This window comes from Vulpes lagopus, chromosome 17, assembly GCF_018345385.1.
Source record: "Vulpes lagopus strain Blue_001 chromosome 17, ASM1834538v1, whole genome shotgun sequence".
Lineage (NCBI taxonomy): Eukaryota > Metazoa > Chordata > Mammalia > Carnivora > Canidae > Vulpes > Vulpes lagopus.
The window spans coordinates 15,481,985-15,509,094 of record NC_054840.1 but is presented as its reverse complement, the minus strand read 5'-3'; the positions used below and the strand labels follow the sequence as shown (position 1 = coordinate 15,509,094).

Sequence of the window (27,110 nt, the reverse complement as noted above, 5' to 3'; positions counted from 1 at the left end):
TTATACTTTTCTTTTTCCTTGTTGATTCATCTCTTCATCTGGCATCGTGCTTTCATTTTTTGCTAAAATTTCTTTCTTAAGAGAGGTATCAATTTCTAAATACAAGGATACGGGGATCCCTGGGTGGCGCAGCGGTTTGGCGCCTGCCTTTGGCCCAGGGTGCGATCCTGGAGACCCGGGATCGAATCCCACATCGGGCTCCCGGTGCATGGAGCCTGCTTCTCCCTCTGCTTGTGTCTCTGCCTCTCTCTCTCCTCTCTGTGTATTCATGAATAAATAAAAAAATCTTTAAAAAATAAAAACAAAAAACAAAAAAAAAACAAGGATACATATTTGTAACAGCTTTGTATTACACTGTGAAGTCTTCTACACTGTTCTTTGTTCTCAGCATATTATCATGTGTCTACTGACATATGTTCCAAAGTTCCATGAGAAATGTGGGTTAAAAGTCCGTGCCACTGTATAGACTACTATGAGGGCTAAGATTTATTTAATATAATATTGGGAGTACTGTGTCAATGCAGAAATGAAAGCAAACTGTCAAGTAGGTGATGAAACCAACGAACTACCAACCAGTTATTCTTAGATCTTTTATGGCAAAATTGCCTTATGACCAACTAGTTATACGGGAAAATGCTTTCAGCAAAGATGCTTACAGTGAAACCACTTAGAACCTTTGAAGATATATGCAACTCTATGTTCATGACCGCATCATTCACAATATCCAAGATATAGAAACAACTGAAGTGCTCAACGATGGATGGATGGACAAATATGTGTGTGTACACACACACACACACACACACGCAATGGAATACTCAGCCATTACCAAAAAAATGAAATACTTGTAATCAGGACATCAATGGGCCTTGAGGTACTAAGTGGAATAAGTCAAAAAAGAGAGACAACATATGATTTGTTGTCAATCAAAATACATGAACAAACAAAACAAAAATTCATAGATGCAGAAAAGAGACTGATGGTTGACAGGGCAGGGGTTTCAGGAGGTGAGTGAAACAGAAGGGGTCAAAACATACATTTACATTTACATCATAAAACAGTAAGTCATGAGAATGAAATGTTTAGCATGGTAACCATAGTCAATAATATTGTACTGCATATTATGTAATCTGATATGATATTAGGGGAAATGCGACTTCTAGTAATTACATCTTGGTGCATACATTATGTTGTATACCTAAAACTAATTTAATGCTATGTGTGAATTACATCTCAATTACAAAATAATAATAATAATAACATCACATGGGTCTTTTGGCAGACCAGCAATTCCTGTAATTACATGAGACCTCCTGAATCAGAAAGTGGTTCTTTTTTTTTTTTTAGAAAGTGGTTCTGTTGCTTTATAACAAGGATGGGAAACACAGAGAAAGGTCTGTATCAAACAAAATAATACTAAATTGAACAAATGATTCTTCTCTTTTTTTCTTTCTTCTGATACTACTTTGAAAAATGCTATTTAAGTACATGTGGATCAACCATGCTTTACTCATAAAAAATAATCATTCATCTATTATATTTGGTAAAACAAGACAGACTGGCAGTGTTAAATTCTAAGGCTCCTGCTGATTTTGAAAAAGCACATAAAACAGAAAAGAAAAAGATTAAAACATTGTCTTGAGATTATAAAATTTACTAGTCAATTATATAAAATAAAACCAAAAGCAAAATCCAAAATTAAGCCAGTTTTATCATGATTTTTTTTTAAAAGATTTTATTTATTCATGAGAATACACAGAGGGGAGAGAGAGGGGCAGAGACACAGGCAGAGGGAGAAGCAGGCTCCATGCAGGAAGCCTGATGTGGGACTCGATCCTCGGTCTCCAGGATCATGCCCTGGGCTGAAGGCGGCACTAAACCGCTGAGCCACCCCGGCTGCCCCAGTTTTATCATGATTTAAAGGTATTAGGGTAGTCAATATTCTATGTAATATTACAACAGAAGTGCCTACATGATAAAATGTTTACTTGGATAACACCTTTGTTTCCCTTTAAAATCATGTAGAAAAAAAAATAAAATAAAATCATGTAGAAATTAGTGCCAAGGTCTTAACAAGCTTATGCGAGTATACTGCTTACACATGTGAAGAGTATTTTAAAAGTACCGTCTATAAATTATTAATTTCTTTGATAGAAGAACACTGTTCATGAAAATAATACTCAGGTTATTTCTTCCAGTAATAATTTCCCACTTATATCTCTTGGAACATAAAAGAAAAACAATCCTAATAACAATGAAAAAATTTCAAGCCATTTTTCAAGACTATTTTCTGAAAGATTAAACCATATGATGAAAATCTCACTAAGAGAGGCCAAAAGCTAGTATGGCAATGCAAAAAACATCTTTACTTTATGATTTCTATAAATGAAGTATAACTACAATAATGTAATCTGCTACTATAATTAGGAAATGTTCTCAGATATGGCATTAAATGAATTTTTGAAAACAGAAAATGTCTGTCACTGGGACAAAATGACCAAAGTAACATACTTAAGCTGGCCTATTTCAACTACTCTGTAATTGGGTAGCTATTATTTTATAATCTAAATAGCTTTATTCTTTTAAGATAATAATTTTTTTTTTTTTTTACTAACTTCTTTAGAAATCACAATTTTATCTGTTAATCACCAACTTACTGGACTGAACTACTGCTTGAGTCTGTTCAGAGGTTCCAGATGCAATGTTTGTCAGAGCCCATGCAGCTTCAAACTGTAAAGAAGGACTACAAAGAACAAATTATTTTAAACAGTAGGGATTTTTACATTGGTCCAAATCTAGTATCTACCAACCATTCCTCCCCTCAAATATTTTTTCAAGTATTAAATATTTTGTTTCAGAAAGTATGTATCCAGCATTTTTAAACCTCCAATGTATTTACAGTATCTCTTCAGTATAAAAAGCATACAATTTCCTCAAGTGTCCTACTTATTTTTAGTAAAAACTTTTTTTTTTGAGACTTTATTTCTTCATTTGGAAGAGACAGTGAGCACTTAAGAGAGAGCATGAATGGCATGGGGGCAGGAGAAAGGGGAGAGGGAAAAGGAGAGGGAGAAGCAGGCTCTCTGCTAATAAGCAGGGAGCCCGACCCGGAGCTCAGTCCCAGGACTTCAGAATCATGACCTGAGCCAAAGGCAGACGCTTAACTGACTGAGCCAACCAGGTGCCCTAAAAACTCTTTATTAAGATACCTGCATATTACTGCCCAGTTTTCTCAAGTACTAATCAGCCAAACCAGCTTTTGCCAATTTTCACAGTTTAAAAGATAAATGCATCATTCTCAAGTATCACTTTGGCCTTTATGTTTATCTCTTAGTGTAAACACACCTTGCATTTCATTGTTTTACACTGGCTTTTCGACTCCATCTTATAGCCCGTTTCTTTTTTCGTTAAAGATCAAACCACTAGAAGATCTTGTCTTCTGCAAAGGATACATTCTAAATTTCTTTCTAAAATAATGTACTTACTTGTCATCTCTTTCAAGACAATGAACTAAAATAGGCAATATTCCAGATTTTATTAAGTCATCAATTGGTGGATTTCGATCACTGGACAAAAGCTTCCTGTAAGAGATATACATACTCTTGTGAAATGATATGTAATTAAATTCAAATTCATATTTGACACAGAGATTACACAAACCCTCACCCATTTGAATACGCCGCACAGCAAAAGCTTAATCAGATCATTCCCCTATAAAAATGAAGAAATGGCTGCATATTTACTACCCAATAAATGTAAACTCCTTGCCCTGGCTTAAAGTGTCAGTTGGCTCCATCTTACTAATCTTATTTTCTGTACTTCAACAATAGATCAGTTGTCTGTCTCACACTTTCAATCTCACTTCCAGGCTCTTTAACATCTCATTCCCCATACTTGGAATGCCCTCCTTTCTGTCTATTCAAAGTCCATTTCAATTTTTATGTTTTCACAATATCCTCTCTAAATTCCAAGAACATTAACACAGCACCTGCTTACATTTGCTGTTGAGTATCACCTTATTTTTAACATGCCTTTGCCTTCTCAATTAGGTTCTAAAGCTCTTATATAGCAAGAATTATGCCACATGCTTTTTTGCAGTATTTTCCACAGCACATGGCATAATTCTTAGCACAAAGTAGGAAATAACCCAGTCTTTTTAAATCTAGGCTCCAGATTTAAAAGAAATTTTTTCTACTATTTCATTGAGGACATTATCAAAGATTTTGAAATGGCCTTCCCTCTTATGAGTGCACAATGGCACATACAATATCTACAAGATATTTGAAATCAGTTTCGCATAACTGTCTACTTGATTTGTGCTATGGTACCATCAGGTTTTAATTAGTTGCTTTTACAACATCAATATAAATTGTTAACATATTTAAAACAGGCAAATAAAGTCTTAGTATTATTGTGAAGATGGGTTTGATCTTGTATACCCCTGAAGTTGTCTCAGGATCTACTAGAGACCCAAAGACCATAATTTGAGAATATCTGCCTACTTAGGGGCCTTAGGGCTTTAATTATCTTGTAGAACTTCTGTTGAGAAAAGCTCCAAAACTCAAATAATCTACTGAAAATAGTGAGCATAATACATCAATTTCTTAATCATTCTATCTATAAACACTAATTTGCATTTTCAGATGTGAATACTTCTGTGATTTTTTCCCTACATAACCAAGTCCTCTCTAAGAAGTTCTTTTACCCATAGTGGGCAACACTGTTAATGCTGTAATTTTCCCATCTGTTCCAGGTTATTTAAAATGAATACACAAAAGTAGGAAAACTCTAATACATTTTTTAATAAAAGATACATGCACTAGCTAAGATATTCGATGGACCACTGAAATTTCCCACTATGAAATTCTATAAATAGCATCAATTACTTAAGTGTCTCTGTCCCACTAATACACAGAGCATTATTCTTATATTTATAAATATAGAAAGCAAAAACTGTATTGTATTATGAGACACCACACCTTCTCCAATCAATTCATTAATACAAAGGTCTCAGAAGTAAGTTTTTCTGGTTCTCTCCTTAAAAAATAGGCGCATACACCTCTAGAGCACAGATTTCACAGCAGAAATACGCAAAATAATTTAATATTCATACTTGGAAGCACACTGGGAAACTTTATAGCCCTAAATCTTAATGTCTGCTTGCCTATACACTGCTACAGTAAGCTTAAAACTCAACTTATTGTTTGATTAAAAACAGGGATTGTGAAAAGAATTAGCTACTTGGGAAGGAGATTGAAAAATCTTTTTATATAAAATCTGTCAAAAAAAGGGAAGTTTTACAAATAATGTTTTTCTATTGGTTGATAGCAATAACCTGTCAAAACAACTCAGTATCTGCATATATTATGCAAGCTGAAAGTTAAGTTTGTGAGTTTAGAAAGCTGCTAATTTTAATACTCTAAATCAGAGAAAAAATTTTAAAGTAAATTTAGTTGGTCTGTGGACTGTTCTTTATTGTTTGTCATCAAAGTAAATGAGTGACAGTATTACCATACAGTGATCTCCTGGGTAAGTTATAAAGTTTAAATACATCCTCAAAAATTTAACTTACCTAGCAGCTTGAACTGCACTTAACTGAATTCCTTGGTTATCACTTGAAGCATTCTATAAAAAATTAAAATAATTTTTTATATAGATACAGAGTAATTAGAAATACAAATGAAGACAGGTGAAAAAACTCAACTTACTTGAACAATAGCTTCTAGAGAGGTATTTTGCTGTGAAAAATATTAAAGAGAAAACTAAGTTAAAAAGTCACTTTAAAATTCTCTATTTATGTAAAAATTTTCACCGGTAGTCTTAAGTTATCAGAATAACAATAACTTACCACTCTATAATCACCATCTATATCAGAATCTTCACAAATATCTTCATGCGGTACATTCCTTCTCTTTAAGAGATGCTCATCTCTTTTATTCTTAAAAAAAAAAAAAAAAAAAAAAAACTTTAGTTAAAAAAAGCTAAATACTTTCATATAAAGGTTAGGCAATCTTGTGCCTACAAACTGAAATAGGAAGTGCCTTTTAAAATTAAAACACAAATGCAGAAAATTAAACCAAATTGTGATTTAAACACTTAAGCAACACTAATTTGAGCCCCAAGCCCCAAGTATTACATTTTTAATGAACCGTGAACTATGTAAAAACAAACTAAAAAACAAAAAAAAACTGATTAAAAAAGACAGTGTACAGTTTAAGCCAGAACCAAACATATATTTATTTAAAAGTACTAAACCATTTTATACATCATCTGGGAGCTTCTCTCTATCACCTAAAAACAAAGTCAAAGCAAAAGTTGGGCAGTTCAAAATCAGACAAAAATCAACAATGTCTTACAAAAATCAAAGGCCACTTAAATTTCGCTTCAAATGTATGAGACAAATTTAAAGATATATTCCCAACTATAATTTATTTTTTACACACATGAAGTATAATCTATTTTAATACTTGAAGAGTTGATGAAATTTATAAGTAGAATAAGTTCTTTTCAGGACATAACTACACATGTAAATAGAACTATTTAGTGTAACTGTATAGATACAACTTTCACTTTATAGAAATCATTAAAAATTACAGGAGAAAAAGACAAACAACTCATTTATCTCTATTTTTGGAGAGTGGCCAAATTGTATCTTGCCAACTTCAACAGTCTAAGTTTAGTTAAAATCTTTCTGTTTTCAAAAGAAAAAGAAATGTTAGGCACTTGGGATTCATATACATTTAGTATCTTCTACATACGCTGTAATGTTGTTAGAATTATGCTTGGAGTACCCAATATTATTCAGACTCACCTTCCTTAATTCAACTACAACTTCATTTCGTTGTCTTCTCATAGTCTACAAGAAATTAAAGAAAAATATATTTTTAAAAAAAATCTCAATTTCCATCAGCCAAGAACACCACTATTAACATTTTAATGTACATCTTGTAATCTTTTCTAGTCATATATGTAAATAAAGTCATTTTTAATCACAATAAAGACACAAATTTCTATATTAGATATAAAATTTAAAAACTATAACATTTATAAAAATATAGATACAAAGAATAAAAGAACCCATAATCTCACCTTCCATGAACCATGACACTTAAAGAAGTAATAATACATGTACAAGATTAGTAAATTCAACTGCTTAAAAAAGAGAGGGGGAGATGTCTTTTTATCCATCCGGTCGTCTTCTCTAAAGGTCTACTGTTCGATTTACCGTGATTCTGACACACTTATCTACTTACTCTTGTTTGTTTACTTAGATTTGAGAGCCCTTCTATGGTGGTACATACAGATTTTTCTCATTATTTCTAATGACCACATAATTTTTCTATCACATATTGTAACCATTCTCTTATTTTTTAACATGTGTTTTTCTCATTTTAAACTTACCTAACACATGGATACAAGCTCACTGTAAAATATTCAAACCTTCAGAAACACTACAAGTTTAAGCTCTAAGTTCTCCTCATTCTTTCTAGTGACTGCATATGCCTGGGCATATTAAGTAGGAATAGCAATGTATAAAGTAATACTCGTATGTCTAAAGATCTCAAACATATCCAAAACCAAACTTAATTTTTAACAAACATACATAACTCTATCTGATCTCACATGATTCATAAAGGAGGTAAGACCAGGAGTTCTTTTATTCTTTGTGTCTTTATTTTTAGAAGCCTTATGTTACTGCTTAAAAAATTTATGTCACGGGCTCTTGGGTGGCTCAGTGGGTTAAGTGTCTGACTCTTGATTTCAGCTCTCTGGTCATGATCTCAGGGTCACAAAATCAAGCCCTGTGTCAGGCTCTGCACTCAGTGGGAAGTCTGTCCCTCTCTCCCCGCTGGTGGTCTCTCTCAAATAAATAAATAAATAAATAAATAAATAAATAAATAAATAAATAAAAAATATTTTTAAGAATTATGATACATCCAGTATTATAGATCTATTGATAATTTCAGAGTTTTTCAGCAAATGGCAACTCTATCCTTCTAGATACACAGACTAAAATCTTTAGAGCCATTCTTGAGTCTTCTTTTTCTCTCACATCACACATCTGATCACAGCAAACCCTCCTACTGGACTGGTTCAACCTTCAAAACTTATCTGAAATCCAACTACTTATCACTACCTTCTCTTCTACTACCTTTGGTCCAACTCACCATTATCTCTCATCTGCATTATTGCAAAAGCCTCTTAACTTGCACCCTCTTTCTGCTCTTGACCTCCTTCTCCCCTAGTTTGTTTTTATCACAATAACCAAAGCAATTCTCAGGGAATCTTAATTTTTTTTAAATTAATTTTTATTGGTGTTCAATTTACCAACATACAGAAAAACACCCAGTGCTCATCCCGTCAAGTGTCCACCTCAGTGCCCGTCACCCATTCCCCTCCAACACCCGCCCTCCTCCCCCCTTCCACCACCCCTAGTTCGTTTCCCCGAGTTAGGAGTCTTTATGTTCTGTCTCCCTTCCTGATATTTCCCAACATTTCTTCTCCCTTCCTTTATATTCCCTTTCACTATTATTTATATTCCCCAAATGAATGAGAACATACACTGTTTGTCCTTCTCCGATTGACTTATTTCACTCAGCATAATACCCTCCAGTTCCATCCACTTTGAAGCAAATGGTGGGTATTTGTCGTTTCTAATTGCTGAGTAATGGGAATCTTAATTTTTGAGTGTCACTGTCTCCTTTGACAATCTGGTGAAATCAATGAACACCTTTCATATAGTGCTTTTATTTTTAAAAAGATTTTTTTATTTAGAGAGAGAGAGAGAGAGAGAGAGAGAGAGAGAGACAGCATGAGCAGGGGGAGGAGACTCCATGCTAAGCACAGAGCCCAACACGGGGCTCAATCCCATGACCCCAAGAACGTGGCCTGAGCTGGAATCTAGAGTCAGCTGCTTAACCAAATGAGCCACCCAGGTGACCCATTTAGTGTTTCTAAAAAGAGATAATATGCAAGATTACAAAGAAAACAATTATATTGATATATAGTTGTCAAAAATATATAAATACGAAAAAACAAACTGTAACATATGCGCTTCATTAACACATTAAGTGGGATCTAACAGTGGGTCTAACAACTATAATTTCAAAGTAATGATGACCAGAAATGAAATTTCAAGATATTTTACAACAATAATGTTTTATTGGTGGTGACAGAGAGTCACGGGTAACTTTACAAACTACATAAAGTTATTGGCTACATTATTAAATGAAGGAAACACTGTTAGAAGTTAATGCAAATAAAAATGTAATTTTTTCTAAGTCTTTAGGTCCTCCTGAATTCTACCCAGACTCTGAGAGAGGAAGTACTCAGTAAAGAACCTTTTTCAAAAAGTCAGTCAGATTATGTTACTCGCCTGTTCAAAACCATCAAAGGCTCTCCACTTTGGAGTAAAAGTCCAGTCATTAAAATGGTTTAAGTCTACTCAAATCTTCCTATCCCTTCTTCAATTACTAACCTTTTAGACCTCGGCTCATATCATTCTTTTGCTTCACTCTGCTGTATCTGCACTAACTATGCTATTCCTCTAATACACTAGAAATTCTCTCTTCAAGGCCTTCACTAATACACTATACAGCAACTCCTAAGGACAGACTCCAGAGTCAAACTGCTTGGGTTCAATTTTCAACGATACTATTTACTAGCTCTCAATGCCTTAGTTTTGTCATCTATATGAGGATAGTAAAAATACCTATTTCATAGGATATTATAAAGATTAAGTAAGTTAATATATGTAAAGGGCTTAAATAGCTCCTGGCCATAACCGTATATGTGTTAGCTATTACTATTATTGCTACTCTAATTCCATGGCTGTAATATTCTTCCCTCACTATCTGCAGTGCTCACTTTCATCTTTGAATCTTTCAAATGTCACCTCCATGGTAAGGTTTTTCCCTTCCTAGCCAATTAGCAACACTCCCACTGGGTACTCTCTATTCCTCTTCTCTGCCTTATTTTTCTCCACACCTCCTATCACATTCTATTGGCTATATAAAACTTTACTAATTATTACCCTCTCCCCACTAGAATATAAATTCTACATATAAGGAACAACGTAAGGAATAAATATTATTCCTTCTTAAAATGCATCGGGTAATCTTATATATGCAGAAATCTTTACCTCAATTTTTAGCCAAACTAATTTATTCAATCTCTGTTTAAGTGGTTTTGATGATCATTTGAGTTTTGCTACACATATGTATCTTAAAAATACTAAATGAATGAAACTGGATCGCTTTCTTAGGCCATATACAAAAATAAACTCAAAATGGGTTAAAAACCTAACTGTGAGACCTGAAACCATAAAACACCTAAAAGAAAACATAGGCTGTAATTCCTTTGATATCTGCCATACCAACATTTTACTACGTATGTCCCCATAGGCATGGGAAACAAAAGCAAAATTAAACTATTGGGACTACAACCAAAATAAAAAGGTTTTGCACAGCAAAGGAAATCATCAACAAAATAAAAAGCCAACTACTGAATGGGAGGAGATAAAATGACACATCTGATAAGGGGTTAATACCCAAAATACATTTAAGAAGTCATCTACAACTCAATACCAAAAAAGAACAAATAATGCAATTAAAAAATGGGCAGGGGACCTGAAGGACATGTTTCCAAAAACATACAGATGACCAACAGACAGGAAAAGATGCTGAACAACAATAATCATTAGGGAAATGCAAATGTTTTTATAATAAATTTATTTTTTATTGGTGTTCAATTTGCCGACATACAGAATAACACCCAGTGCTCATCCCGTCAAGTGCCCCCTTCAGTGCCCGTGACCCAGTCACCCTCACCCCGCACCCACCTCCCTTTCTACCACCCCTAGTTCGTTTCCCAGAGTTAGGAGTCTTTATGTTCTGTCTCCCTTTCTGATAAGGGAAACGCAAATTAAAACCACAATGAGATATCACTTTACACCTGTCAGAATGGCTAAAATCGAAACCACAAGAAATAAGTGTTGGTGAAGATGTGGAAAACAGGGACCCATGTACGCTGTTGGTGGGAATACAAACCAGTGTGGCCACTGTGGAAAACAATATGGAGGGTCTCAAAAACCTAAAAATGGCAGTATCACACACCCAGGAATTCCATTACTGGATATTTACCCTAAAAAAAAAAACAAAACACTAATTCAAAGGGATCCATGAACACTTGTTTACTGTAGCATAACTTGCAACAGCTAAATTATGAAAAGAGCCCAAAATACCCATCAATAAATGAATGGATAAAGATGTGCTCACACACACACACACACACACACACACACAGGAATATTATTCAGCGATAAAAAGAATGAAATCTTGCTATTTGCAAAGACATGGATGAAGCTAGAGTATAATGCTAAGTGAAGTCAGAGAATACCATGATTTCACTCATATGTGGAATTTAAGAAATAAACGAACAAAGAAAGAGACAAAAAAATATAGAAAAACTGCTGGCAGCCAGAGAGAGCTGGGTGAGAGATGGGTGAAAGAGGTGAAAGGGGTTAAGCATACACTTATGATGAGCACTTATGTTGAATCATTATATTGTACACTTGAAACTAATATAACACTGTATGTTGATTATATTTGAATAAAAAATAAATAAAACCCCAAACCCCTGCAACGTGTTTTCCAAACTGGTTGTATAACTGTCCATTCCAGTAATAGTACATGAGAATTCTAGTCCTTCACATTCTTACCAACATTTGAAAAGGTTTTTTTCATGTAGGCATTTTAATAGATATGTACTGGTTTTTCAATTTCTTAATTATTAATGACACTGAACAACTTTTCATAAGCTTTTATTAACTTATAATTCATTTTAATTAATTTATTTAAAGGAGGCTCCATGCCCAGAGTGGAGCCCAACACAGAGCTTGAACCCACGACCCTGAAATCAAAACCTGAGCCAAGATCAAGAGTTGGACACTCAACCTACTGAGCCACCCAAGTGCTCCTCATGTATTTATTTTCTACCTTACATTTTCTTCCATAAAGTCTTTTTGAATATTTTTCTCTTAAAAAGACTCTAAAAAAATATAAATAAGATAGGCTGCAAAATGAGTAAAAATACTTTGCCAAGTACTACAATAAAAGTTTCAACATTCACTATCTTTTAATGATTATAGCCTTAGGAGGTTAAAAAATATTTTTTTTAATAAACAAGGAAATTGAGGACGAAAGAAGTTAAATTATTAGCCATGACCACACAGCTAGAAATGGGATAGCTGGAATCAGAATTCAGATGGTCTCCTACAAAGCCAATTAACCCCTATGTCATACTGTCTCCCCCAAGTCTTAAAGTGAAATAAGAGTTCAAGACAATTTTAGAGCCTAAGGTTCATACTACAGAAAAAATACTATTATCAAGACAATGGGCTTTGCACTGTATCACAATACAAAACACCGAACAACCTTAGTAAACAACAAAAATTAGGTCCTATGTCTCATACACAGAAAACAAAATTTGTAAAATGTACTACTTAAAAGATTGTTCAATAAAAGGTAGACTTCTGAGGGACAAATATTTGTAGTCAGAAAATTTTTATTAGTATCGATTTCATCCAAAAAGCAGAATTAAGTTAAAATGGGCTTTAACTTCTTTTCAATAAAGCAAATGTATAAATAAAATATAAAATAAATATTATATATGCACATTTATACATTTTATTTATACCAAAAGAATTTTTTCCCATTACAGTACATTTTACTTATCAAATTTGGAGTTTCTGATAATTTGGAACTTTTTTTTTTTTTTTTTTTTTTTTTATGATAGTCAGAGAGAGAGAGAGAGAGAGAGAGAGGCAGAGACACAGGCGGAGGGAGAAGCAGGCTCCATGCACCGGGAGCCTGATGTGGGATTCGATCCCGGGTCTCCAGGATCACGCCCTGGGCCAAAGGCAGGGGCCAAACCGCTGCGCCACCCAGGGATCCCAATTTGGAACTATTAATAAAGGATTTATCAAACCAATTTAACACTGTATAGTGACATAAACCTCGGGCTATTTCTATCCACAGAAATTTATTTGCAAATTTAAGAGTTTTGACAATTTCTTTATTATAGAACAAGAAAGCAAGAAAAGAATTTCCTTCTCTTGAGAAGAAGCTATTACCTTCAAGGTAAAGAGAAGATCGAATCAACTAGAAGAAAGACCTCCTATGCACCAGCCTGGCAGCATTTACCCACGGTTTTTATTGCAAAAAAGCATGTTTTAAAAGTGGTATTAGATATTTAGACATTTACCAAGTCACAACTCCAACTCAAAAGACTTTTATTTCTCTGGAGTCCCATGAAAAAGGTATATAAGGCTTGTTTTCCTAAGTCTTTTTGTCATCTTTAAGAGCAGAGTTTTTACATACTACATGCAAACATAATGGTTGTGAATTCACATGACTTACACTGATGCAGTGAGCTGTCAATTAGAATTCCAAAAGGCTGCCAAACTGGCCAAAGACTTATTTATAGGCCAAAGAGCTATCTAAAGGACAAAGGCTGTAAATGGGGGGGATGGGGAGAGAGGCAGAGATAGACTGAGTAGAGTTTATAGGCAGATCGTCTAGTATTATACTTCTTTGCTTGTAATAAATAGTTACAAAATCCTAAATTCAGGCAAAAGGGGACAAGAAATTGTCAAAAAATTCAAACAAGTGAATCTTACAGAACACAATATAGTTTTTTAATTTAACAAATAATTACTGAATCCATCACTATCCTAAATTCTAGGGATTAAACACTTTCCTCTAATGAGGACAGGGTTCCTTTTCCAATTTATGGCTACTTATTTTCTAACTAGTGGCTAACTTAATTTCTAAGCCACTTTTTACCAATGTATAGTTTTTCCTTAAAACTCTAAAAACTACTAATTTATGATGATGTAATAATAATATACTGTATGAAATTTGAATATTTAAAAATTTTTTGAGAAAAATATGAGGGTTTAGATCAATAAGGACTCAATCTCACTAGAGAACATTTCACAAGTTAGTCATACGAAAGATAAGGAATATAACGCTTTGATTTTTATTTCATACAGCTATCTTCATTCTCCAGAATGTTAATACTTGGGTAATAGCACAAAAAAAAAAAAAAAAAAAAAGAAAATAAAAATTTAAAAGATTAATCAGGCACGAGTATTTTTTTGGGCTTATGGGATATATTCTAAAACTGGATTGTGGCAATGGTAGCATAACTGAAAATTTACTAAAAGTCACTGAATTATACATTTAAAATGGGCTTTATGCAATAAATTATATCTCAAATTGTTTATAACTAAAGGCAATTTTTAAAGAGTTCTATATATACACACAAACATACATAACCTTCCTCTCCATACAATATGGATTACTACTATATTATTATTTAGAGCCTGCTGGGAAGCATTCACTCAATCATTCAAATATTTATTAATCACCTATTTGTTAAGCACTAGAAATAAAAAGCTGGACCAGACAAAGCATATCTGTGCCTTTAAGTAAGTAGTATTTATGACAGAGAAATAGAATAAAATAGTAGTAAAGCTTAACATTTAGCAAACATTAGATGCCAAACACCACTTACAACACATTACTTGATTTTACTCATCTAATAAATGTAATGTTATAATATGCATATACTGCTCTTGACATTAGAAAGACTAAAGTAAAAATGAAATATAAGCTGAATCTTTAATAAATGGAAACTTATCTAAAGATAGGATTCCAGGTAGAAAATGCAGCATATACAAAAAGAGGGAATTATAAAAGATGGTGCATGCAAGATCTGCTGAAGAATGTCAGAAGCCAAGAATAGAAAGGTAGGCAAGGAGCCATATCAATAAGATCATAATCAATTTTATAAAGCTAATCTACAGAAGAGTTCAGAGAAAAGTTGAATTACTGGTATTTTCAACCCAAACGATCATTACATCTTAAACAAACTTGGCAGGTACAATAGTCGTTCAACCCAATAAACATGGTAAACCAAATGCTAAAAGTGTTTAACTGTGAAAGTCTGCTTTAGGATGCCTGGGTGGCTCAGTCAGTTAACGTCTGACTCGATTTCAGCTCGTTATGATTTCAGGGTCATAGAATTAAGGCCCAAATCTGGACTCTGTGCCAGTGGGGAATCTGCTTGAGATTCTCTCTTTCCCTTTGTCCCTCCCCTCACTCGTGCACATGCTATCTCTCAAATAATCTTTTTTTTTTTTTAAGATTTTGTTTATTTATTCATGAGAGACACAGAAAGAGAGGCAGAAACACAGCCAGAGGGAGAAGCAGGCTCTCTGCAGGGAGCCCAATGTGGGACTTGATCCTTGGACCCCGATCATGCCCTGAGCCAAAGGCAGATGCTCAGCGGCTGAGCCACCCAGCTCTCTCAAATAATCTTAAAAAGAAAAAAAAAAGTCTGTTTTCCCATACCTTTTCTGTTTTTCCTCTCTTTTCATTTCCACTTGCTGATCTCTCCAGCAGTATGCTTATTCATGCCTTTGCCAAATATCATGTATGCCGGCAAACTGCATGTGATCAGCAAATAAATTCTAATTTTATGTTTATGACAATAAGGAGGAAATTTTGAGTGCTTAATGTTAAATGCTTACTCAAACTGTGATTTCTCAAGATAGTATTTATTAATAGTAGTAGTAAAGTTCTAATTAGCACTACTACTGATGGGCAAGCCTTTTCTTTTTTTTTTTAAAGGAGCTTCTTGTCTCTGTTCTTTTTTTAATTTTTATTTATTTATGGTAGTCACAGAGAGAGAGAGAGAGAGAGGCAGAGACACAGGCAGAGGGAGAAGCAGGTTCCATGCACCGGGAGCCCAATGTGGGATTCGATCCCGGGTCTCCAGGATCGCGCCCTGGGCCAAAGGCAGGCGCCAAACCGCTGCGCTACCCAGGGATCCCTGGGCAAGCCTTTATAAGCAAAATCAAATTCTTACCTCTAACAAGTAAAAAGATAACTCAAGATTTAGTATAAGAGAAGTTTCAAAATAAATTCAACAAAGAGGGGCAGCCCGGGTGGCTCAGTGGTTTAGCACCGCATTCAGCCTGCTGGAGACCTGGGATCCAGTCCCAGGTCAGGCTTCCAGCATGGAGCTTGCTTCTTTCTCCCTCTGCCTGTGTCTCTGCCCCTCCTCTCTGTAGGTCTTTCATGAATAAATAAATAAAATCTTAAAAAAAAAAATTCAACAAGGAGGCCTAATTTAACCTTGGCAAGTTACTGAACAGTTTTGTAAAGTAATTTTACAAAAATAATACTTTTAAATGATCCATATCTAAATTATAAGTACTGAAATAATTAGTACATAAATATAATTTATGTCACAAAAATGTAATTGTTAACAGTTAACTCCAAGGAATAGGATTAAAGTAGGGTTTCACTATCAAACATTTGAACGACAGGGAAATGTATTAAATTCAGACTTACACATATTTCTTTGGAAAAGTTAGAAAATAAACATAGTAACAGAAAAAAGTTCAATTTTCAGTTTCTTGTATTTCCCTATCTTATACAAGATATATATACATATGTACACACACGTACCTTTAGTGTCATATCTAAAAAAATCACTGCCCAATTCAATGTCATAAAGTTTCTGTCCTAGGTTTTCTTCATAAGAGTTCTGTTTTAGGTTTTACATTTAGGTCCTTGATCCACTGAGTTAATTTTTAGTATATGGTGTTAAGTAAGGGTCCAATTTCATTCTTTTGCTTGTGGATATCAAATTTTCTTAGCCCCATTTTTTGAAGAGACTGCCCTTTACCAATGAATGGTCTTGGCACTCCTGTCAAAAATCTTTGACCATATTTGCAAGAGCTTATTTCTGTGTTCCCTACTCTATTCCATAGGTCTATGTTTCCTTTTGTTAGTATCATACTGTTTTGATCATGTCAAGTCTCAAGTTTTAAATTAGGAAATGTGAGACCTCCAACTTTCTCCTCTTTTTCAGGACTGTTTTGGCTATTCAGGGTCTTTTGAGAATCTATGTGCACTTCTCCATTAAATCTGTAGATCACTTTGGTAGTACTGACATTTAACAATAGGTCTTCCAACCCAGGAACGTGGATGTCTATTTATTTGTGTACTCTTTAATTTTTTAGCAACATTTTGCAGTTTTCAATGTGAAAGTCTTTTACCTCATTAGTTAGGTTTATTCCTAAGTATTTTATTCCTTTCGATGCTACTGTAACTCAAATTCCTTTTCAAAATGTTCCTTGTGAGTGACTGCTGATTTTACATCCTGTAACTTTGCTGAATCATTTATTACTTCTGACATTTTTCTATAAGGATCATTAGGGTTTTTGACATATAAGATCAAACCATCTATAAACAGAATTTTACTTCCTCCTTTCCAACTTGGAGGCCTTTTGTTTCTTTTTCTTGCCTAACTGCTCTGGCTAGGACTTTTAGGACTATGTTGAACAGTACTGGTGAAAGTGGGCATCCTTGTCTTGATCTTATTCTTACAGGAAAAGCTTCCAATCAATCTTTCACATCCAGTATGTCATCTGGGGGGCTTTTTGTATTTGGTCTTCATTATATTGACGTAGTTTCCTTCTATTCTTAGTTTGTTGAGTGTTTTTATCATGAAAAGGTATTGAATTCTGTCAACTGCTTTTCCTGCATCAATGGACATCAATGTGTGGTTTTGCCCTTCATTCTGTTAATCTTGTATAGTATACTGCTTTTCATAAATTGAACCATCCCTTACATTCCAGTATTAAATCCCACTTGGCCATGGTATATAATCCTTTTAATATGCTGTTGAATTCAGTTTGCTAGTATTTTGAAAATTTCTGCAACACTATTCATCAAGGGTATTGGTCTGCAATTTTCCTGTAGTGCCCTTTGGCTTTGGTACCAGAATGCAAGTTTCTTTTTTTTTTTTTTCCCAGAATGCTAGTCTTACAGAATAGATGTAACCATATTCCCTTGTCAGTTTTTCTGAGAGAGTTTAAAGGGGATTGGTATTAATTCTTAAATGTTTGGTAGACTTCACCAGTGAAGCCATCCAATCCTGGGCTTTTCGCCGTTGGAAGATTTTTGATTACTGATTCAATTGCTTTCCTAGTTATGGATTTTTTTGTTTTAAAGATTTTATTTACTCATTCATGAGAGACACACAGAGAGAGAGAGAGAGAGGCAGAGGCAGAAGTAGGCTCCATGCAGGGAGCCCAATGTGGGAGTTGATCCCAGGACTGGGGGATCACGCCCTGAACTGAAGGCAGATGCTCAACCACTGAGCCACCCAGGTGCCCCCCTTCCCCTCAGTTATAGATTTGTTTAGATTTTGTTTCTTCAGGATTCAGTCTTGATAGGTTGTGTGTTTCTAGGAATTACTCCATTTCATCTAGGTTATCTAGTTTGTTGATGTTTAAGTCATACATAACCTTTTGTAACACTTTTTTTTCTACAAAACACATGACAAGTAAAAACATTATCTTACATGAGTAAACACTAAAATACAGGTACACAAATAACAACTCTAAGAGTTCAATTAAGAAATGATCAATGCAAACTGTTGTGAGGGAAAATTTGTATTTGTATAAAAAAATTTGTATAACAGCCAGACTCTGTCATGAGAAAAATTTGTATAACAGCCAGACTCTGTCATGAGAATTAAGAACAGAGTAGTATACAAAATAGACAAGGTCCATGTTGAACTGAGGCCTCCAATTCAACTGAGGTTTCAGCTCAACCTGGAAATATAAGGGAGAAATGGCAAGGTAAAGGGAAGACAAGAAGTGTTTCCAATAGGGACCCCATAAAAACAAAGATAGAAAAGCGAAACTGAGTGTTAAAGGTAAGGTGGATTTATCTGCCCTAAGAGGGAGAAGAGTCTAAGATGAAAGTTATAGAAATGGGGGAATTATAAACTAAAAAGTTAAGAATCCAGGGGATGTTCAATGTTTGCCTTTTCCCTAGCATTTATGTAGCAAACACTCAAATATCTGCTAAACTTAACTGACAGGCTGAAATACCTAGCTTATTACAAAATTTTAACTGACTTTATAGACAATAGGAATCCACTGAAATAATGGTGTTCTGGGAAGTTTACCGAACTAAATTCCAATGGTTCTCAATCTGCGGTGATTTTGCCACTCAGGCAACATCTGGCAGTTTCTGGAAACAATTTTGGCTTTTATAAGCGGGAGGGAGCATGCTACTGGCATCTAATGGCAGAGGCGAAGAAAGCTCTAAAACAGCGTACAATGCACAGGATGGTTCCCCATAAGAAAAAACTTATTTGGCCCAAAGTATCAAGTGTCAAGGTAGAGAAACTTGGCTGTATTCTACTATGAATTATTCTTACAGGAACCCAAATTAAAAAAAAAGGACCCCAAATAAAGTTCAAATATATCTGAAAAAATGTATAAGAAAAAGTAAACATTCTAAGAAAGTTAATAGCAGTAAGATTATGGAGGATTACTTTATTTCCATTTCTCTAAAAAATTTCTACAATTACATGCCATTACCATTTCAAGAGACAAAAATTTACCTTCATTTAAAAAATCTGATTTAGTCACTAATCCTAATTACAGTGCACACACATTTTTTTTTTTTTTAAGTTTCATTTAATTCCCTCAAGTAGTTCCTTAAATGCCAATGATAGCCCAGGTTCTGCAATGAGAATTAAGAAAAGACTGGTATACAAAATAGACAAGGTCTATACTTTCAGGGAACTTCTAGTCTGGGGGAGAAATTAACAGAGTAAGTACACTAACAAATTATGATCAATGTATTTCTTAAGGAAAACAAGGGGGATGAAATTTCAATTAGCTCACTAGGAGCGTGGGTGGATCGCAACTATATGTAAATAACACTGAAGACTCAAAGGATGAGAAATAAACAGTGGAGAAAAGGCGGGTATAGGTATAGAGGGTGGAGAAAGCATTCCCACAGATCAGCATGTGTGAAGGGCCTAGCTACTGAAGTGCTAGAGTTAGAAGAATTAAAAAATGAGAGTGTAACTAAGGGAGATAATAAAGTGACAGACGTAGGAGGGAGAAATAGATAGGGACCAGATCTGGTCTCCGTAAAGAATTTGGAAGCTAAGTGTGATGGAAAGCTACTGAGGCAGAGAGGGGCATGATTTCATTTTTTAAAAACCACTCTGTTTTATGAATTGGAGAAGAGCAACAGCAGAAATAAGGCAATCACTATGGAGATGAGATTAATAATGAGGTAATAATGATACGTCAGAGTTTAATAGTGAGTAGAAAGTTAACAGAAAAGTTAAGAACGGAGTGACATTAACTAAATAATGTCATACTTACAATCTTGTCTAAAAGAAACTTCTCTTTCCAAGGATGCTGCTGCAGAAGCAGGCAAAGGCTGTTCATTACCATGTCACATCCTCCCTTCCACAGCACTGCTGACTAGGAAGGCAGTGAAGGGGAAAGCACCTAACTCAGGAAAAGCCAATCCATAAGCATGCTGAAAGTATGCTTATGGATTGGCCAAGTTAACATTTAGGATGTCCTTTCCCTTCATGTTTGAGGTATACTATTTATTGTAAATTTGAGTTTAGGAAGGGCACACAAGAGATCTACTACTACAACAGTAGCTCACAATGGCTGTATATCCCCACAGGGTCAGTCTATAGCAGCGATCTTGACTTGTTAGAATGCAAACACTAAGAATTTAGGCTGTTATTCATTGTTGTATCCTCACTGCTTACAACCGAACCTCAGACACAGAAAGTGAGTAAATATTTGCTCAACAAATGAATTCAATACAGGGAAGGGTACATGGAGAAGTCAGTCAGTCAGAAGGGTACATGGAGAAAGAGGTAACGAGAGGTCACCAATGACCCTTTGGTAGTGGAAAGTTGTCATGGTCTCTATTTCTCTTAAGCTTCTTAAAAAAAAAAAAACCAACATACAGCTTTATTGAGATATAATTCACACATCATACAATTTGCCCATTTAAAGTGTATAATTCCATGGTTTTTAGTATAAAGTTGCACATAAATAACCACCATCTAATTCCAGATTATTTTCTTTACCATATAAAGCCCATATCCTTTAGCAGTCATTCCCTAAGGCTTGGACAACTATTAATCTACTTTCTGTCTCTATGAATTTACCTATCCTGGACATTTCATAGAATTGAAATTACAGAATATGTGATCTTTTCTCCATTTTTTTGTATTTTTAAAATTTAAATCAATTTGCCAAGAATATGTGACCTTTTCTGACTGGCTTATTTCAAGTAGTAAAATACTTTCAAGGTTCATCATGTTGTAGCATGAAGCAGTACTTCATTCCTTTTTATGGTATAATACTATTCCATTGTATGTACAGACCACATTTGTTTACCCATTCATCAGTTGATGGGCATCTGGGTAGTCTGTTTTGGATATTATAGGTAATGCTGCTATGAACACTCATGTACAAGTTTTTGTGCAGACACTTATTCTTAATTCTCTTGGGTTTTACCTAGGGGTGGAATTGCTGGGTCATATGTTAATTGTCTAACTTTGAGGAACTGTGAAACCACATTCCAAGGTAGAATGCACCATTTTACATTTCCTTTAGCCATGCAGGAGGATTGCACTTTCTCCATATCCTCACCAACACTTGATACTTTTTATTTATTTTTGTTTTCACACTTATTAAAAAACCAATCCTAGTAGATTGAAGTGGTATCTCATTATGGTTTTGATGTGGCATTTCCCTAATGACTAATGATGTTGGTTATATTTTTTATTTGTTTATTGGTCCTAAAATGCTTTTTTTATGATTTGAGGATAATACTGTTACTAGTTTAAAGCTGGAGAACAAAAGGGAATTGGGAAAATTATTCAAGATACTAAGAGAAAAAATGTGAACACTGACATAAAATGTTGGAGAAAACAGTTGATCACAATGAACTCAATTCTATAAATATACCTGTATATAATGAACACCTCCACATAATAATTCAAAGGCAAAATAAGAAACCATTCTACATCTATATTGAACAGGGCTGCTTTACAATGTTGTCTTCAGTAATTTTTTCTTCCTTTCTTTTTACTCTATCAGATCCCCTCATTCTTGTGACAAATCTGGGGTTATGTGAAAGTACCAACATTCTTCCCTATCTAACACACAAACAGAGCTTGTGCTGCCCAATCACAGAACCATATTCCCCTACCCAAAATGATTAATTTGGGCATAAGCGTGCAATCAAATCTTAAAAAAAAAAAAAATTATTTATTTATTTATTAATGAGAGACAAAGAGACAGAGAGAGAGAGAGGCAGAGACACAGGCAGAAGAGAAGCAGGCTCCATGCAGGGAGCCCAATGTGGGACTCGATCCCAGGTGTCCAGGATCACACCCTGGGCCGAAGGCAGGCATCAAACTGCTGAGCCACCCGGGCTGCCCAAATCTTACTTAATCAATCTTCCCTAGACCTTCACTAGAACTCTAACCGCAATTAATACCAGTTGTGGCCCTAGACTTACGGGTTATGAAAGCTTATGCTTAAACTAATGCGAGGTGGGTTTCTGTTCCCTGAAACATAACCACATAGTATAAAAATCAGCTCTTTTAGCCTAAAGTTATCAGACTTTTTTCTTTTTTAAAGATTTTATTTATTTATTCATGAGAGACACAGAGAAAGAGAGGCAGAGACACAGGCAGAGGGAGAAGCAGGCTCCATGCTGGGAGCCCGATGTGGGACTCGATCCCAGGTCTCCAGGATCATGCCCTGGGCCGAAGGCAGATGCTCAACCGCTGAGCCACCCAGGCGTCCCTAAAGTTATCAGACTTAACTTGGGTTTTATACTTACTAAAAAACCAAGAATAATGTAACAATTATTTGAAAATATTAAGACTATATTTTACTTGCTTTTCTGGACCAGTAACAGCTGAAAATGACCACAGAAGACCAGGGTAAATAGGTAGAATGGGTGGCAAACAGGATAGGGTCATTTAATAAAACTAAGGAAACACTACCTATAGAGCCATCAAGATACAACTACCATTAACTAAATAAATTTAGATAATACCTACTTTAAGGAATCAAAAACACATGCAATAAAAACTAAAACAAGTATTCAGAGTAGATACTGAGCAACTAAAGTTCTCATAAAGTAGGAAACTGAGATAGAATGTGATTTGCTATCTAACATTAAAAAATATGCCTACCACCAAATTATGGGATTCTGACTTTTGTTAATAAAAATCAAATTCCGGGTTTTTCAAAACACATTATTGAAAATGCAATTTATGTTAGGTTTAATGTAAATTAAATTTAGGGTAAAAGCGACAGCTAATAAAATTTTGGTTTAATAGTAAATAAACAGTAATAGAAAAAGCTTAGGTTTTAAGTAGTCAAGCCACTCTTGTATTACCAGTATATCTATGACCTTAACTCTTTTTTCATCACAGGTACTAACAGTGTAAATCAAAACTATTTTCTGGTTAAATTTACAATCTTGTGGGAAAAGTTACAAACTACATTAGGTATTTACTAACCTACTTACAACACAGAAATTAGATAAATGAAGTCAGAAACTAGTAATTTTGCCATAATTTGATTGAAGCACACAAGAGAAAGGCTTTTACTTGAGTGTTAATGAACAGAAAAGGAAGCCTTCCCCAATTCATGTGATGTGATTGGAATTATGGTCCACAGCAGTACAAAAGGAACTACAAACAAAATGTTATTCTGACAAGGAATACGAGGGATTATTTGGATATAATGAACGATGAAGCAAGCTGGAAGAAATAAAGAGCTTCCATTCACTGTATATACTACATGTCAGGCACTATTAAGCATAAACGGTTTAGAGAGATTCAAAAAATAAAAAATAAATGGCTAGAGATATTAAGTTAACTTCCGTAACTATTAAATGGAGGAACCAGAGTTCAAATCCATGCTTTAACTGTTACAGTCTTTTAAGAGATTTTATGAATTAAGGGGATCCCTGGGTGGCTAGGCGGTTTGGAGCCTGCCTTTGGCCCAGGGCATGATCCTGGAGTCCCGCGTCAGGCTCCTGGCATGGAGCCTGCTTCTCCCTCTGCTTTGTCTCTGCCTCTCTTTCTCTATGTCTATCATGAGTGAGTAAATAAATAAATAAATAAATAAATAAATAAATAAATCTTTATGGGAAAAAAAAAAAAGAGAGATTTTATGAATTAAAAGTGACAGTCGGGATCTCTGGGTGGCGCAGCGGTTTGGCGCCTGCCTTTAGCCCAGGGCGCGATCCTGGAGACCCGGGATCGAATCCCACATTGGGCTCCCGGTGCATGGAGCCTGCTTCTCCCTCTGCCTGTGTCTCTGCCTCTCTCCCTCTCTCTGTGACTATCATAAATAAATAAAAATTAAAAAAAAAAAGTGACAGTCCTCTCTTACAGAAGCAACACTAATAAAGACAGTGGCTCTCAAAGTGTGACCAATAGGTTTCTGTAGAGATACTGAAGCCTTTTCAGAGGGTCCACAGATCAAAACTATTTTCATATTACTACTAATATTTACTATGGTTCTAATATTTCCACAGCAATGCAATGCAGTGGGTAAAACTGCTGGTGTTTTAGCATGAATTAAGACAATGTCACCAAACTGTTTTAAGTACACACTGTATTTCAGTTAAGAAAACAAGAAACATGGGTGCCTGGATGCTCAGTTGGTTGAGTGTCTGCCTTTGGCTCGAGTCATGATCCCAGGGTCCTGGGATGGAGCCCCCGTAGCCCAACATCAGGCTCCCTGCTCAGTGTGGGGTCTGCTTCTCCTCCCTCTACCTGCCACTCCCCTTGTTTGTGTGTTCTCTTGCACTCTCTCTCAGATAAATAAAACAAAAATTTTAAAAAAGGCCAGCTCACTTAATGTCCCTGACAGTACAGTAAAAAATTACCTTTTTAAAAACTGGCCCTTTCTTTAAGTTTTGTGATAAAATGGGGATTACACATAAACTACTGCAGCATACCCACTTCTGCATAACGATGACTGTCTAAAGGAAAAAGTTTTTGTATGATTGAGTTGCAAACTGAACTAGCCATTTTTTTCATAGAACACCATTTTTACTTGAAAGAACGACTGACAGACAAATTATGGCTATTCAGACAGTGTCTGGCAGATGTTTTCACAAAAATGAGCAAAGTGAGCTTATGGCTTCAAGGAAAACAACTTACAGTGTTTCTTGCTAATGATAAAATTTAAGCTTTCAAATGAAAATAAGAATTTTGGAAAATCTGTATCCATCACTGTGAGCTTCACAAATTTCTAATATTCAAGCTTTTTCTGATGAACTACTTGATGACACTGACAATAATTGGTGAATTTTCACTGTATAATAAAATGTGCCACCATTTGGAAGATCTGCATAACTCTGTGAACTAATATTTTCCAAATGACCAATACATGCTATTACAAAATCAGGCATGTGCAAAAGATACAATCCAAGTGCAAGATAGACCTATAAATTTTAACATAACAGAGTATGAAAGGCTCACTGATGTGGCCTCAGATTCCATATTGCAACTAACCTTTAAGAAACTACTATTTTGTGGAGTTCTGGTATAGTATCAAACAAAATTTCCATAATAATATGAAAAGGCTATTAAAACATCCTCCCTCTCCAACTGCCTGTGTAAAGTGGGATATTCTTCATATACTTTAACCAAAACAGCATTATCACAAAAGATTGAATTCAGAAATAGACATGACAATCCAACTATCGTTTCTTGAGCCAAATATAGGAGACTTCAAAACAAAACAAAACAAAACAAAAAACAAACAGAACAAAATTAAACATGGCTCTTTTCACCACATTTTCTGGGTTTTAGAAAATAAGTTATTTTTCATTAGAAATTTGTTTATATAAAAATATAAAATAGCTTCATTGTTATTTTTATGAGCTAATATTTTTTTAAATTCTTGTTTTAATTTCTGAAATGACAGACTTTTTTTTTTGAAATGACAAATAGTGATAGAAACCCACAAACAAAGCTCTTTCAGGATCCCTAATTTTTAACAGTGTAAATAGGTCTTCATCCTGCAAAGCTTTGAAAACTTCTGGACTAAAGCCATTAGAAGTGTGTGTGTGTGTATCTTATTTAGTAGATGCCAATATAAAGATTGGCATCTCATATTAACTAAAAAAAAGGGAGTCTCCACTAATCCTTTTACTAACCAAATCTAAGTGAAAGACTATAAATGTGTTCTCTAGACTTTAAAGTCCACAAAAGATACACAATTTCAAAAATCTCTCTGGGAGAAAAAGGAAACTTACTGAATAGCTATTATACCCCATGGACTATGCTTTCACATATAACCTTTTAATCAACTTTGAGACTTGTATCAAGGCTGAAAGAAGTTTAAAACAGGTAATATGGTATGGTATAAATAGTACAGAATTTACTTTGACATGTACCTGAATTAAAATCATTCCCTTAATGTAATGCTATTAAGTCACTTAACTCTAGAGAGTTTTCTTCTATAAAGTAATTCCTATTATTAGACTGAGAGAAATGAGAATACAATTAAAAGCATATACAGTATATGCTTCTATCATACTTCTCTGTTCCAAAAGTAAACCAGCAAATGCCAAAATCATCATTCAAGACTAGACTTGATGACACTCTCATTTTACCATCATAGTCCTTAAGGCAGATGAATGCTGCTCCAAAAAAACACTCAAAAATATTTTGAGGACCCACAGTAACTATCAGGCATTAGAAATCAATGCTTAAAAACTATATGCACATTTTTCTAAAGTACTTTCATTCTTTTGAACCTAACTCACTCCTACAACTCTTCCCAATCTTGTATATATATGTTCATTTGACATTCTAGAGACTATGAAAAACGAAGACATTTTGATATCTCAAAGAAAATTATCAATGAAGCAATTCTGAAATTGCTTGCCTTGTAAACCAGGAAAGCTGACAGGGAGCACAAAAACAATTATTTAATTCCTAACTATATTTCTATTAGATATTTCACATTGTCACATGCCTGGACTATTATATGAAAAATTAGACTGCAGTTATTTTAAGTATAGTAAATATGTTCCAAGATTTGTGATGAGAGAGGTCAGTCTCTAAAAGTTAACAAGACTTAATAGCTTAACAATGCTTTTCACTCTGTATGGTTACAAACTACCAAAGCTGGTTAACAACAACAA

General features: G+C 34.7%; 1 protein-coding gene across 2 annotated transcripts in view; it reads right to left on the bottom strand.

The window, feature by feature from the left end:
- Positions 1 to 27,110, bottom strand: part of KPNA4 (karyopherin subunit alpha 4) — a 189,256-nt gene that overhangs the window by 29,494 nt on the left and 132,652 nt on the right. For both annotated transcript variants that reach the window (XM_041731501.1, XM_041731502.1), the window contains exons 2-7: positions 6,812 to 6,856; positions 5,849 to 5,938; positions 5,709 to 5,738; positions 5,573 to 5,625; positions 3,486 to 3,581; positions 2,658 to 2,743 (exon numbers count right to left, since the gene is read on the bottom strand). In XM_041731501.1, the coding sequence (XP_041587435.1) occupies positions 2,658 to 2,743; positions 3,486 to 3,581; positions 5,573 to 5,625; positions 5,709 to 5,738; positions 5,849 to 5,938; positions 6,812 to 6,856 (400 nt within the window). The remainder of the gene's footprint in view (positions 1 to 2,657; positions 2,744 to 3,485; positions 3,582 to 5,572; positions 5,626 to 5,708; positions 5,739 to 5,848; positions 5,939 to 6,811; positions 6,857 to 27,110) is intronic.